This window comes from Crinia signifera, chromosome 19 (assembly GCF_055691185.1).
Source record: "Crinia signifera chromosome 19, ASM5569118v1, whole genome shotgun sequence".
Taxonomy (NCBI): Eukaryota; Metazoa; Chordata; class Amphibia; order Anura; family Myobatrachidae; genus Crinia; species Crinia signifera.
This window is the reverse complement of record NC_139226.1, coordinates 103,274,553-103,290,701: the sequence shown is the minus strand read 5'-3', so window position 1 is coordinate 103,290,701 and position 16,149 is coordinate 103,274,553. Positions and strand designations below refer to the sequence as shown.

General features: G+C 48.2%; 1 protein-coding gene across 1 annotated transcript in view; it reads left to right on the top strand.

The window, feature by feature from the left end:
• The window catches only part of POU2F3 (POU class 2 homeobox 3), a 98,695-nt gene that overhangs the window by 41,994 nt on the left and 40,552 nt on the right, over window positions 1–16,149 (top strand). The window contains exons 3-4 of the mRNA XM_083161883.1: window positions 6,244–6,278; window positions 12,700–12,801. Of these exons, the coding sequence (XP_083018009.1) occupies window positions 6,244–6,278; window positions 12,700–12,801 (137 nt within the window). The remainder of the gene's footprint in view (window positions 1–6,243; window positions 6,279–12,699; window positions 12,802–16,149) is intronic.

Sequence of the window (16,149 nt, the reverse complement as noted above, 5' to 3'; positions counted from 1 at the left end):
GTGCCGACTTTCTTCCTCAGCTTACTCCCTCTTTTCCGCTGGCACTTTGAGATACCCTGGGCATTCCTGTTCTAACCGTCCAGGTTAAGGACTCTGCCAACCTCGGGAACTTCTGGGCTTCCTTGCCACTGGGTCTTCACGCTCTTCCTCACCGCGTGGTTTCTTCACCTCCTGGTCATTCGCATCCGCCTTCAACGGGAACAAATCTTTTCCAGGGGTCTTCTTCTCTGGGCACAACATCGCCATGGTATCTTCACAGGTGCACTCATGGGCCAAACGTCCCTGCTTCCAACATTCCCAACATGAGGGCTTCCACGTGGTTTCCGCTGAGGTTACCACGGCCACCTTCTTCACACCAGCGCCTCTCTTCTTCGGGGCTGGCACAGACCAAATGGGCACCTGCGAACTCACTTCAAGCAGGCTCTTCCGCTCTATTTCTCTGGCTTCTTTCTGCCGTTTCTGGACTCCGCCATCAGGGGTCATCCACTCTTCATCCATCAGGCCCGAGTCCCCATGTTTCCGTCGTTGCTCCGCCTGTGGCCTCACCATCGTCTTGGTCTTCGGCTGCCTTTTCATCCAAGGACAGTCTGGGAGCAGATGTCTCAGATCTCGACATTCCTCACACCGGCAAATTCAGTCCCCCTTGGCATCGAGCATGAAGCCCCTGGGAATTGAGCATGATGCCCCTGGCATTGAACATCTAGGTAAGTGGCACTTATGTGTCAAATGTGGGCATTATGGTGTGTTATATAGTATGCAATGTGCATTGCGGAGTGTTATATAGTATGTCATGGGCATTGCAGAGTGTTATATAGTATGTCATGGGCATTGCAGAGTGTTATATAGTATGTCATGGGCATTGCAGAGTGTTATATAGTATGTCATGGGCATTGCTGAGTGTTATATAGTATGTCATGGGCATTGCGAAGTGTTATATAGTATGTCATGGGCATTGCGGAGTGTTATATAGTATGTCATGGGCATTGCGGAGTGTTATATAGTATGTCATGGGCATTGCGGAGTGTTATATAGTATGTCATGGGTATTGCGAAGTGTTATATAGTATGCCAGCTCGCTCAGCCGCCTCCGCCGTTGCCCTGCCCGCTCCCCCGCGAGAGACGTGCTGCTGCTGCGGCTATGTAAAATTCACAACATGTCTCCCGCACGCCAATGGGCGCTTGCGGTCCAGAAGCCAATCAACTGGTGGCTGCTGGACCGCGAGCGCCTATTGGCTAGCGGTCCAGCGGGAGATATGAATTTTACATAGCAGCCCTGCAGTTTCTCCCGGACACAGCGGGGAGCGGGGAGCCAGGAGGAGGGGAGGGAGGGGTGGACGCGACGCAGCGCAGCACAGCAGGGGGAGGGGTGAGGTAAGGTGCACCCTCCCACCCTGCTGCATCCACCCTGTATCACCCACGCACCCACCCACCCTGCTGCAAATGCTCCCACCCACCCTGCTGCACAAACCCACCCACCCTGCTGCAAGCAGCCACCCACCCACCCTGCTGCACAAACCCAAATGCTGCACAAACCCACCCACCCTGCTGCAACCACCCACCCAGCTGCACAACCCCACCCTGCTGCACAAACTCACCCACCCTGCTGCAAGCAGCCACCCACCCACCCTGCTGCACAAACCCAACCACCCACCCACCCTGATGCACAAACCCAAATGCTGCACAAACCCACCCACCCACCCTGCTGCACAAACAAACCCACCCTGCTGCAAGCACACACCCACCTACCCTGCTGCACCCACCCACCAACCGTCCCACCCTGCTGCACCCACCCACCCTGCGGCACCAACCCGCCCACCCTGCTGCACCCACGCACCCTGTTGCACCCACCCACAGAAAACTGTCTGCAGTATGGGGGCAGCCATTTTATAATAGTCAGTTTTCATTGCAGCAGGAGCCGGCCGGGACCGTGACGTCAGGCAGGTCCCGGCAGAGAGCCGGGCGAGACGAAGACCACAGGTAACTATACCTCCGCAGCCCCCCGGCGGCGCCCCCAATTTCTCTGCGCCCCCCCGCCACCGCGGGGGCTGCGGAGGTATAGTTACGCCACTGCCTCCCACCTTGCTGCACAGCGGCCGGGAGCGGGCCGCTGCACAGTTCTGCACCCCTGGACAACGAGCAAATTCAGTCCCCCTTGGCATCGAGCATGAAGCCCCTTGGCATTGAGCATGAAGCCCCTGGCATTGAGCATCTAGGTAAGTGGCACTTATGTGTCAAATGTGTAATGGGCATTATGGTGTGTTATATAGTATGTCATGGGCATTGCGGAGTGTAATATAGTATGTCATGGACATTGCGGAGTGTTATATAGTATGTCATGGGCATTGCGGAGTGTTATATAGTATGTCATGGGCATTGCGGAGTGTAATATAGTATGTCATGGGCATTGCGGAGTGTTATATAGTATGTCATGGGCATTGCGGAGTGTTATATAGTATGTCATGGGCATTGCGGTGTGTTATATAGTATGTCATGGGCATTGCGGAGTGTTATATAGTATGTCATGGGCATTGCGGAGTGTTATATAGTATGTCATGGGCATTGCGGAGTGTTATATAGTATGTCATTGGCATCATGTGTGGGCTTATGTGTAATTGGAATTACAAAGTTCACTAAAATGTGCAATGGGCATTACGGTGTGTGGTATAATGTTGGTCCGTGCCAACTTTTCACTGCGCAGGAGCCTCACCTATGACATATTGGGGGGGGGGGGGGCGCAAAAAATGCCCTTGCTCCGGGCCCCGTGGCACCTAACTACACCACTGCATTTTATTCCCAAAAATGTTTTTGAGGGGTCTGTATTTGGCTCGTTCACTTATCCCAAGTGCTCTTATTATGTCATAGATCTATTAGTGGATTGTGTGCTTGTTTATCTCAGGGTTGCCGACTTTAATATTCTCCTCTCTGGGAGAAGCCCGGAGAGGAGAGTCTCATCAGCTGTTTGGGGGGGGGGGGGGGGGGGGGCTTGAGCGCGACGTCACTAAGCCCCGCCCCCATTGTGGCAAACTGTTGAATTCACGGATCTCCGTGGAGGGGGCGGGGCTAAAATGATGCGATTTTGCCATTTTAGCTCCGCCCTCTCCTCTGAGACCCGCGGATTGCGGCATTTAAATGCCGCAATCGTGGGCGCATCGGGGGTCCCCCCTGAATCCGGGAGGGTTGTCCACCCTTCCGGGGTGCCGGGAGGGGGACCCGATTTTCGGGAGACTCCCGGTAATTCCGGGAGGGTCGGCAACCCTGGTTTATCTAGAACTGCACATGGTTGCTGCAGATAGCAGGCCACAAAATGCAAGGCTATGAAACTGTTTTGCAGGATTATGGATTATTCTCTCTGCTGGGCTCTGATGGAGACAAAGGGGGTAAATTTACTAATGCCTAAAAATGAAAATACAATGCTCGCAAGTCACTTACTGCCTGTGCACACTGCGGCCCAGATGTACAGTATGCAAAACCTCGATTGATATGCGTACAGTTTACCCCTGCACCTGAATGACTTCCCAGTAGGTGTCTAATGGCCAGATGTACTAAGCTTGAACAGTGATAAAATGGAGAGTGATAAACCACCAGCCAATCATCTCCTAACTGCCATATCACAGACTGTGTTTAACAATACTTCATTTACAAGGGCAAGATATGAAAGGGAGCTGGCAAGATGGAGATTGCACAGATATAGAAATTGAATGGGATCATGGATAGACAGCAACTACGTCTACAAGCATTAGGTCGACACCACTAGGTCGACATGCATGCAGGTCGACATGCATGAAGATCAACAAGCAGGAATGTCGACATGACTGAAGGAGGACACGGGTTAAGTCGACAGGTTCATTAGGATGACACAAGCATTATCTAAATGGTCAAAAGGTTGACATGAAGTTTTCACATTTTTTTGTTCCGAATGTCGACACAGTTGACATGGACACTGAAACGTAGCACCGCGTCACCTCGGCTCTGTGCAATGCTGCGCTCGGCACACTATTTTAGTCTCCCGCCATGCCCTAGTGGATGGTAGGGCATGAAATACCGCCTGTCGGCACATGCGTTTCCAAAAAAAACATGACCTTCCCCATGTCGACCTAATGCTTGCAGTGGCGGATTCAGGGGGGGGGGCACCCGGGCACGTGCCTCCTCTGTCATTTCATTTTGTAGCTGAGGACCAGGGCTTTCCAACGAGCCCAGCCCCGTGTCTCTAGCCCCCCGGGAACCAGAGATATCGCCTGGCAAATCTGTAAAGTTTTTTCCCCATAGGATAATATGGGACCCGTCAATTCCGACCCCCACCAGGTTCCGACGGCTGCCAGTTCCCCCCTGGCATCACAGAAGCTTGGGGTGGATCTCATTCAATTCCAAATCGCTGGGTCTTTAATATGATACCAGGCTGGTCCATATCGGTCAATCGGTTCCAGAGATATTACATGTAAACTATTTTTTTTATTTTTGAAATGTAATTTCATGGCTGTTCATGTTCTTTGAGGGCAGATTACTCTGGAACCAAACGTTCCAGTTTCACTGGACCAAAATCATTCAAAGCCCACTCAAAAGTTCTTCAATATGATACTTGTCTCATGTAAATGAGTCAGTTGGTTCCGAAGATATAGCCGGTTAAATATGATATCTGGTTAAAGGGGGGAGGGGTGGTTTTCTCTCCCCCTCACACCAGAAAATGCAGGGACTAGGCTGGTGTAAAAGGGGCCAACCTGGGAATGCATTTTCTGGTGTGAAAGGGGTATTATTTCAAATAACCGGGACCTGCAGTGCTCTGAATACAGCCAGGCTCTGCCACTGTCATTGGCTATCACTTCTGCCTGGCGGCTGTCCCCCATTTACCGCGAGCATGTATTCCCCTTGGCAATGAGCATGTAATCCCACATCGCAATGAGCATGGAACCTCTGGCAATGAGCATCGAACCCTTGGCAATGAGCATGTAGATAAGCAGCACTTATGTAGCATAATTTTTAATAGGCATTATGGTGTTTGACATAATACATAATGGACATAATGGCGTGTAACTTAACGTGTAATGGACATTATGGTGTAAATGTTTAATGTGCGCCTTTGGTGGAAAATGTTCCTGTTTATGAAACGTATTGTGAATTTTGGCTTAATCTGTGTGGCATTATTTGAATTCTGGCTCAATCCGTGTGGCATTATGTGAATTTTGGCTCAATCCGTGTGGCATTATGTGAATTTTGGATCAATACTGTACGTGTGGCATTATGTGAATTTTGTCTCAATCCCTGTGGCATTATGTGAATTTTGGCTCAATCCGTGTGGCATTATGTGAATTTTGACACAATCCATATGGCATTATGTGAATTTTGGCTCAATCCGTGTGGCTTGATGTGAATTTTGACACAATCTGTGAGGCATTATGTAAATTTTGGCTCATTCCATTTGGCATCATGTGTAAGGGACAAGTATAATGGGGTCTAGTGTTTTGTTGCATAATGTGTAGAAGTTGTATATGGTGTTGTATACTACACTCAAGGACATGCCCCCTGTTGAGTGGCCACACACCATTTTCCGGAGCGCGCCTTCGGCGCGCGCACAACTACATCCTTCACTTTTGTCGCCATGGTGGGCCTGCGTACTTTAAATGCCAGGGCCTATTTTTAATCCCATTCCCACCCTCTCTCTGCCGCTCTCTTAGCATGTACACTGGCACCACTAACACTGCCCCTCCCCCACCTAAACCCTCTTTTATCATGGTGCCTCCCCTGTCATTTTATTCTGGATCCGCCCCTGAATGCTTGTGCCGACCTAATGACCCTGTCGGTCTAACCCCTGCTACTGTACCTTTCCGCCATGTCGACCTGTATGCATGTCGACCTACAGTAGTGGTGTGTGACATCAGCTCCGGCCTTGATTAGACTGTTTTCATTGCAGACGTCGAGTAAGTGCAGGGCTATGCGGTACTTGGGATGAGTGGTGAGTTGACCAGTGGAAAAATCATTAGATGGTGAACGTCTTACCGGTGGTTCTGGACATTTTCACTCGGTTGCAAAATCTTTGCTAGCCATACACATCTTTCACGGCATGTACGTTAATTTGCAAGGGTGGGATTTCACTATAGCGGGCGGTGTCTACTTAATTGCTGGACGCTGCCAAAATATATATATATATAATCAATGTACTACAATACTGCAGGACTATGTCATGATTTGAAATGATAGCTTCTTTTCTGCAGTAACTTTTATTCATCTTGCGTCTTTATTTTGATTTTAGGTGTTGACAGAGACTCCCTGGATTACAGCAGACAGGTAAATTAACACCTAAGCCCATTGGTAAACATGGGACAATTTTAAATGAATCTATTTTATTTACTGGGACATGACAGCAGTATATATTTGTAGTCCTAATACATACTGTGGGCACAGTAATGAATCAAAGTGCTCTTCCGTACAAATTCTAAATGAATGCAATTACTTGCATGTAGGGGTCATTTTACTAAGATGGGAGTTCTATTTAAGATGCCCATAGCAACCAATCCACCTGTCGGGTGACCTGGAAACCGTAAGATCCGAGTTTGATTACCCCCTGATCTATAATAAATAATTCCCAGAGCTGAAGTTGATCTCCAAATACCTATAGAGGAATCATTGAATAATAAGATGCTTGCGACTTATACGGCACAGTCATACAGTACATTCTACAGATCACGTACAACAGACTCAATAATTGAATTCTATTTTTAGCAAATAGACTCTTTTCTTCTGTGTGGAAGCACAACTTATCATACTGTAATTAGAATCATACTGTGCAGTGCAAGCAGGGACGTACAGACAGGGGAGGCAGCGCTTCCCCTGTAATTTTGTTTAAAATAATACAAAGAATATAACTATGACACATATTCTGTGTCATAAGTAACTATTTTCTTTACAGTATATTACTTTAGATATTTGTGACATATCAAATAGTTTGGGAGGCACCATTAAGTGTTCCTCCCACTAACAAGTACCCGGTACACACCAGGACGATGGTGCTCGTGAGCGGGTCGTCACAGGAACTACAACCCGCTCACGAGCTGACGGCGCCGCCGACACGCTGCGAAAATGCTGCTGATGTGATCGCGATCCGATCACGACCCCCACTTACTGCAATGGTCGGTTCTGAGATCCTACCTGCAGCAGGTAGGAACTCAGAAAAGACCGACCGACCCGCAGGGCCGTGCATCGGATCGGGATCGCATCAAAAGGACACTGAAATGGCCCAAAACACGGCCGATTTACATACAATCGGTCGAGATTGTATCTAAATTGACTTGTTTTGGGCCATATCGTCCTGGTGTGTACCCCACTTAAAGGGATGAAGCAGGAGGGCTAACCCCATTAAGAATCATGTCAAAAGCGGCACTTTTAGAAGTTCTTCATTGACAGTGGCTGCTGTGATTGGACAGCAGATCCAGTCACACCAGCCCCTGTCTGTCAATTAAACTTCTGGAAGTACCACTCCCCTGTCCCCGTGTCCTGGCTTCCTGTCACCTGTGCCATGGCTCTTCCCTCTCCCTGGTGTGCCTGGTGAGTATTATTATGGCGGCCTGAGGGCAGGGGTTTCTGGGGGTGGGGGAGTGGCGGCTGTGACAGTGCCTCCCTGTACACAGCCAACCCCTGACCCTCAAACATAATATTTTGAAAGTTTACAAATAAGGTATTAGACTTTTTTTGTTACAACCTGTGTAATTGGTTATCTTCGATTAGTTATTCCATTTCATATTCCATACACAGAATTTGAACAATGTAGCTCCCTTTCTAGTATAGAAGTGTGCCCCTTTCTGGTAATGAACTCTCTTTCCCTGTCCTTGGTGTCCTTGGTTATTTAAATAGCACTAGGTTATTTAAATAGCACTAATATATATGTATCAGAAAACATGTTTGATTACGTTTAATAACATCAACAAAATAATGCAACTAATTTTCTCTGGGCTTAAAGTGGTCCTGGAAAGGTGATGGAACTTATTTTCCCTGCCACTGCCCCCCACCCCATTATGCAATTATGCAGTCAGCCCCCATGCTTTACCTCCCATACTTTATATAGGGACAGTAGTCAAACAATAGTGGCATCCGATTTAAATTACTGCACACAGTATCAAAATCTTATTCACATTGTAGTGCCTTGACTCATATTACACCACATAGTAGAGCCCCTTTCTCACATTACAGTAATGCCCCTTATTCACATTACGTCACTAAGTAGTGCCCATTATTCATGTTACGCTACACACTAGTACTCCTTGTGCATGTATGCACCACAGTAGAGTTGCTTATACACAATGTCCACAGTAGTAGTATCCCTTAAACATAAGGCAAACAGAATTAGATCCTTGTGATGGATTGATATCACATTCTCTGTGACAGAAAAGGAAGCTGCTGGGACAGTCTTTTCGGTACTTGTGGAGTATCACGGCTCCCACGACCTGCATCGTATGCAGATCGCATCGCATCGGATGGCATCCGATCGCATACGATTTTTGAGCAAAAATGCTCACAAATCGGTAAAAATCGTATCGCATCGTATGCCATCGTATGCCACTACATATGGCATACGATGCCATACGATGGGAGCCGTGATACTCCACAAGTACCGTCTTTTCTTTTAAATATTGCTGTGCAGGGCTGTGGTGGAGGGGGAACTAGTTCCCCCTACCATTAGAGGTGGTGGAACTCAGTTCCACTTCCACCCCATTTCCCCCCACTTTAAATCCTGCCTATTCTGTCAGGGTTCCGTGTGCTCTGTCACCTCTCGCCGTGTGTGCTCCCTTTAGTAGAGAGAACGCCCTGTTTACATGTTTTGGATTGGGATTCATGTAGATCGATCCCTGCCTTTGAATTTATATTAAAGTTTTCCGATGAAGTCATGGCAAGCATGAACATGTCAGGTGCACGTTCACATGTTATTGTCATATACAAAAGACTGGCATAAGAGCATACTGTAACAACAGCCTTGCAGTACGTATATATTGGATGTAAGGTTGCCACCAGTTTGCATGGTACTTGTGAATGTTTTGTAACCATTGTATTATTAGGATTTTATACTTGGGGGGGGTGGTTATTTAATGATCAGACAGGCCGAAATCGGGCCCATTAGTAAGGTATGGGGTCTGCGCGGTATGTGCAGACCGCGGCAGCAAAAGGCTTTGGCGAGTTACACATTTGCCGGCCGGTCGTCGTAGGGAGGGAGGGCCGGGGCAGATGGGGGCAGAAATGGGGCTGGAGCAGGGAAACATCCAGCGTTTTATGGGTGTTCCCCTGGGGCTATGGGCGTGCCAATGCCTGCCGGGTAGCGGCACCCACCCCCCCTCTTCGACGGACACGGACGGAAATAAAAGTAATTTCACTCTGACTTTAATTTCCGAAGGGGGGAGAGAAATCACTCGGTGGTCGGCGACCATGAAATGTTTTCTCTCCCCTTCAGCCGCATGTGAGGGGATTTTTTCATGTAAATCCCCTTGCATTTTACAGAGGGGATTCAGCGGCGGCCGGGGGGTAATGGACGTTTGGGCGGGGGGGTGGGGGGTGGGGGCATTTCAGGGCTTGCTAAGCAGCAAACAGCCACTCTTATGTGATGCCAGATGCCACCTGTGGAATAATTTCAGTTTGACAGGCCAGCTCATGGAACCAGATGGAGTGGTAAGGGGAGAGTGGAGTTGGGTGTATGAGGGTCTTCCTCGCTGACTGTGACTATCTATATTCATATGTGCGGGGCGGCGTTTACCTGATCGCTGGTCTCCATAGATTCGCAGCTCAGTCTGAATCAGGCCCTAAGCTTACTAAAATGAGAGTTCTGTTTCAGATGGGACATTTCTATTGGGCAACCAATCAGATACTATCTATTATCTTCTAGAAGGTGCTAAATAAATAAGTTGATTCTGATTGGTTGCCCATAGCAACATCCCATCCCAAATAGAACTCCCATATTAGCAAATTTCCCTCCTTAATATTAGTTTTTAATGAAATGCATTATTTATACTGAAGACATAATGTTTGTATTAACACAACATCATTTCAGTCGTGTGTAACTTCAGTATGTGCTTCTCTTGGCCCCAGTTCTTTCCTGAAACGTCTTCTACAAGGAAATGTAGTGGGTGAGGAGCGGTCCCTGGAGGGAATTCAGATCACCAAGCTGGGTCACGTCCTGTTTCCTTGGGGAAATGGGAGGGGACAGCTATTACAGTAAATGATCTATTTAGCTATAAGCATATTCAGAAATCAGTCTTCAGTGCCAAGAGAAGTGATATAACACAGTGGGCCAGACGCACTAAGCTTCAAAAAGTGATAAAATGGAGAGTGATACCCACACACCGCGTTACGCCGCGGGGGATATCACCATTTGAATACTTTTGCCATCGATGGCGGAGAACCAGATGGTGTCCCTACATCGATGACACAGCATAAACAATGTTTCTTTTTTCTTTTCTTTTTTGCAAGGTAACAGGACATGGAGCATAGCTCCGCCCCTTGACATCTGTGAAGCCCCACCCCCACATTCTGATTGGCCTATGGGCAATTCAGTCAAAGAGATTGGATGGCCATCGATAGCTAAAAGCGTTTACCTGCTCGCTGGGCTCCAAATACTTGCAGCCCAGCGAGCAGGTCTGAATCAGGATGTATATTTAAATTGTTTCTCTGCAGGGTAAATACTGGCTGCTTCTGCATGTAGCCCACAAACGATATTTTTATTCTTACGCTGAAATTTAGATTTCAGTTTAAACACACCCCACCCCAAATCTCTCTGCAAATGTTACAGTAAAAGGTTACAGTAAATCTACCCAGTGGCGAAACGTGTGTGTGGTGCCCCAATCTCTCTGCAAATGTTACAGTAAATCTACCTGATTCAGGTTCAAACGGTTGGAATGGACCCATCAGAGGCACATCGCGGGTGCTTTTAAGCACTCACGATCCGGAGGTGTTTGCCAGCAGTAAAGCACCGCTAGCACACACCTATGTGAAGGGGGCGGGCAGCGTGGTGTCCGGGCTGTGGGTGCAGTGTTGCGCGGGCTGTGGGTATAGCACTGCAGCATTGCGCAGGGCGGCCAGTCCCCAGTGTCTAGGAAGCACTGAGCGGACACTGTGGACAGTGGCAGCAGAACATTAAAAAAAAGTTCACGTTCTGCCGCCGCTGTCCACAGTGGCCCTTACTCAGATCTGATCGCAGGACAAATTTGTTCTTAAAATGGGCAAAACCATGTGCACAGCAGGTGGGGCAGATGTAACATGTGCAGAGAGAGTTAGATTTGTGTGAGTTAGTTTGTTTCTGTGCAGGGTAAATACTGGTTGCATTATTTTTACACTGCAATTTAGATTTCAGTTTCAACACACCCCACCCAAATTGAACTCTCTCTGCACATGTTACATCTGCCCCACCTGCAGTGCACATGGTTTTGCCCATTTTGAGAACAAGTTTGTACTGCGATCAGATCTGAATAAGGACCAGTGTCCGCTCAGCACTTCACGGACACTGCGGACTGCCTTCCCCGCGCGGCGCTGCAGTGCTGCACCCACAGCCTAATGTATGGGGACCTTTACAGTTGTGCAAATGTATCTTACTGAGGGTGTGGATCATGAGGTAGACAATCAATAGGCCAACCTTATATGATCGACATGCAAATGGTCGACAGGGTCAAAAGGTCGACGTGGAAATGGTCAACACACACAAAAAAAAAAGGGAATAATTCAGACCTGATTGCATGGCTGCTAATTCACAGACCATGCAGTTACCAACAGACAACGCACGTGTACATCCCATAGTACGGATGGCGAAGCCACCCTGCAATAAAATCCTGCTATTATTTCTATCGCTAGCGGGTGATTGACGGGAAGCATTTTTTTAAAATAAACCTTGTGTTACCCATATGTGTGTTGACCTATTGCCCATGTCAGCATTTTGTAACGGTCAACATAATGCATGTGGTATGGTCGGCCTATGGTACTGTTACTATACTGAGCAACAGAATATTACAGCATTACAGTGTAACAGAGGAAATCAAAGAGACCGGTGTCCGGAGCAGACAATGGGCCCGATTCAGACCTGATCGCACGATTGTGCAGCAGCCAGCACTGCTCCAGTGAAATCCCACCTTGTGAATGAATGTGCTCGCTGTGGGAATGGATGTGTACAGGTGCACATCCGCTCGTACCCGTGCGAATATGTCCATTGTAACAGGCTCACCATCTAATGCTTTCTATATGGAGCACAAGTCATCGCAGGCGCCGTGTAGCCTGAGACTTACTCGGCGCTGCAATGAAAAACAAACACATCCGGGCTGGAGCTGACATCACAACCCCCGTTCCTCCCATAAGCCGGATTGCCGCGCCTGCATTTTCCCCACTCCCTGTCAATCACTTTGTAAGCGGCCAGCAGACAGAACTAGTTGCATGAGTTTATCGCATGACAGCCTTGCGCATTCGTACTGTGAACCGTACACATGCGCAGTGTATGGATAATTGCCCTCTGTGTGAATTTGCAGCCATCCGATCAGGTCTGAATCGTTCCTGATGTGTACAATTCCATGTATCCATACATTTATAGTGCATAATTTGCAGCGCTGTGCAAGAAGGGAGACTGTAAATATTGTCCAATCACAATTAGAAATGTAAAACAAAGGGTAGCGCGGGAGCTTACAATCAACGGGTTTACCACAGATTGGCTTTTGCTGCTTCTAATCCATATTTCCTTATGTTATAGATTAAAACTGAAGATTTCAGTGAGACACTGCAGTCTGGAATACCTCATCGGCCATGTCATCTGCCCCAAGGGTCTATAATGAGTGGAGGGCAAATGCCTGGGGTAAGATATTCCTTTATATATAGGCATGATAATGGGCCAAATGCACTAAGCTTTAAAAGGGACAAAATGGAGAGTAATAAACAGCCAGCCAATCAGCTCCTGCCTGACATTTTTCAAACACAGTCTGTGACATGGCAGGTAAGAGAGGATTGGCTGGTTGTTTATTTATCTCCATTTTAACACTTTTGAAGCTTAGTGCATCTGGCCCAATGTGAGCACCAGTAGGTATAGAGAGCCAATGTCGGTTGCCTAGGGCAACAATGGTTAGGAGACCATAAACAATGAATGTGTTACATAGTACCTATACCTTTCAATTTTCGGATGTAACACACTATACATCGTCTTTTGCCCGCATACCAGCATCTGCAGGGACAGCTCTACTGATGACATCTTAGCCTTGTAATGTGAAGACTACCGGATCTATGACCCAAGTTCACAGATCGACGAAAATGGCCGCAGATGTTGACATGGCATATTGAGGCTTGAAGAAATTCAGAATGTCCACAAACTATATTACATTCCCAGGCCCTTTGGGTGCTAATCTAAACATCCATGTGGCAATGATGACAAGGGTTGCAGGGTATGCAGTGGCATCAGTATGGTGTGTGGGGCATGCGAGCCACACCCGGGTGTCACCCATCAAGGGGTGATATGAAGCTGCAGGCTCCTCCTCAGTGATAGGAGTCTGGTTTGCCACTGTAACGTTGTTACATGCCCAGAAAACTCCTTGGGCGAAATGTAATAGGGTGCGTTTTTTTTTTTTTTTTGCGATTTTTCCCGCAAAATATGCCGTTTTCGGGCATTTCCCGAAAATCGCATATTTTATAGGGTGCGATTTGCGGGAAAAATCGCATTTTTTAAAGGTGCGATTTTTAGTTAGACTAAAAATCGCATCCAGATGTTTTCCCATTAAAAAGGATAGAAGTCGCATATTTAATGGGTTGCGATTTTTAGTAAAGCTTACTAAAAATCGCAAAAAAAATAGACCAGGTTCTGCCTGGCGCTTTTATCAGAAACATGCACAGATCATTGAGATCTGTGCATGGTTCTGTTGTAAAAAAATAGTTAAAACAAAAAAAAAGAAAAAAAACGGCGTGCGGTCCCCCCCCTAAGCATAACCAGCCCCGGGCTCAAAAAGCCGGTGCTGGTATCATAAAATCAAAGGAACAATCAAGTTGGGGTTCCCTGGATTTTATAAAACCAGCACCAGGCTCAAGGTCCGGCGCTGGTTCCCAAAATACGGGGGACAAAATGACTAGGGGTCCCCCGTATTTTAAGAACCAGCACCGGACACAACCAGCCAGCAGGGTAATGCCACAGCCGGGGGGAGACTTTTTATACAAGTCCCCCCGGCCAAAGCATTAACCCCCTGGCTGGTCAGCATGGGCAGGGGTCCTGGGGAAGTGGGGACCCCCCCAATGAAGGGGTCCCCCCCCTCCAGGACTTACCAGCCCATGCTGATAGTCCGGGGCTGTCCCCGATGCCCCTGGGCGGTGGGCATCGGGCTGATATTTGGTGTAAAAGAATAGATAAACTATTGTTTTTTACTGTGGCACTACAAGTGCCAGCAAGCCTCCCCAGCAAGCTGGGACTTGGAGAACCACAAGTCCCAGCCTGCTGGGCATTAAAGGGCCCGCTGGCACTTGTAGTTCCACAGTTAAAAAAATAGTGCACAAAACACACTGACACACATTTTAAATAAAACTTTAATACACACATTACACACATACTAATACTTACCTATCTTCTTCCCGTAGGTAGCCCTGGTCCTGATGTCCTCCGGTCCTGTGTCGGCGTTCCTCTTCATGTCGACGTCCTTCTTGAAGTCGACGTCCCTGTCGGCGATGGCGTCCGGTGTCCGGGTCCGACGAAATCCATGGAGGAAGCTGTGGAAGGAAACCATACTCACCTGTCCCAGCGCGACGTAGTCCAGGTAAGGGTCTTGGAAAAAAAAAAAACCGACACCCGAATCCAAGCGGACACGACGGAGACGCAACGGTGTTTACATCGTGCGGCTCCGCCTCCCGAATGCCGCTATTGGCCGCCTTGCGGCCTAGCGGCCAATCAGGAGCCGCTAGGCCGCAAGGCGGCCAATAGCGGCATTCGGGAGGCGGAGCCGCACGATGTAAACAAACACCGTTGCGTCTCCGTCGTGTCCGCTTGGATTCGGGTGTCGGTTTTTTTTTTTTCCAAGACCCTTACCTGGACTACGTCGCGCTGGGACAGGTGAGTATGGTTTCCTTCCACAGCTTCCTCCATGGATTTCGTCGGACCCGGACACCGGACGCCATCGCCGACAGGGACGTCGACTTCAAGAAGGACGTCGACATGAAGAGGAACGCCGACACAGGACCGGAGGACATCAGGACCAGGGCTACCTACGGGAAGAAGATAGGTAAGTATTAGTATGTGTGTAATGTGTGTATTAAAGTTTTATTTAAAATGTGTGTCAGTGTGTTTTGTGCACTATTTTTTTAACTGTGGAACTACAAGTGCCAGCGGGCCCTTTAATGCCCAGCAGGCTGGGACTTGTGGTTCTCCAAGTCCCAGCTTGCTGGGGAGGCTTGCTGGCACTTGTAGTGCCACAGTAAAAAACAATAGTTTATCTATTCTTTTACACCAAATATCAGCCCGATGCCCACCGCCCAGGGGCATCGGGGACAGCCCCGGACTATCAGCATGGGCTGGTAAGTCCTGGAGGGGGGGGACCCCTTCATTGGGGGGGTCCCCACTTCCCCAGGACCCCTGCCCATGCTGACCAGCCAGGGGGTTAATGCTTTGGCCGGGGGGACTTGTATAAAAAGTCTCCCCCCGGCTGTGGCATTACCCTGCTGGCTGGTTGTGTCCGGTGCTGGTTCTTAAAATACGGGGGACCCCTAGTCATTTTGTCCCCCGTATTTTGGGAACCAGCGCCGGACCTTGAGCCTGGTGCTGGTTTTATAAAATCCAGGGAACCCCAACTTGATTGTTCCTTTGATTTTATGATACCAGCACCGGCTTTTTGAGCCCGGGGCTGGTTATGCTTAGGGGGGGGACCGCACGCCGTTTTTTTTCTTTTTTTTTTGACAACCAAAATCGCATATATGAAAATGCGCACATTTTCAGGACTGAAAATGCGCACATTTTCATGACTAAAAATCGACCTAAATCGCATTTTTTGCCGCTAATTCGCATCTCATTACATATGCGAATTAGCGTCTAAAAATGCGATTTTTAAAGGTGCGATTTCTGGCGAGTTTGGAACTCGTCCAAAAATCGCACCCTATTACATTTCGCCCCTTGTGTCCACCCCTAAACGCCGGCTTCCTGTCAATCAAACTGCGACTGCTATGTGTATATTGTCTATGC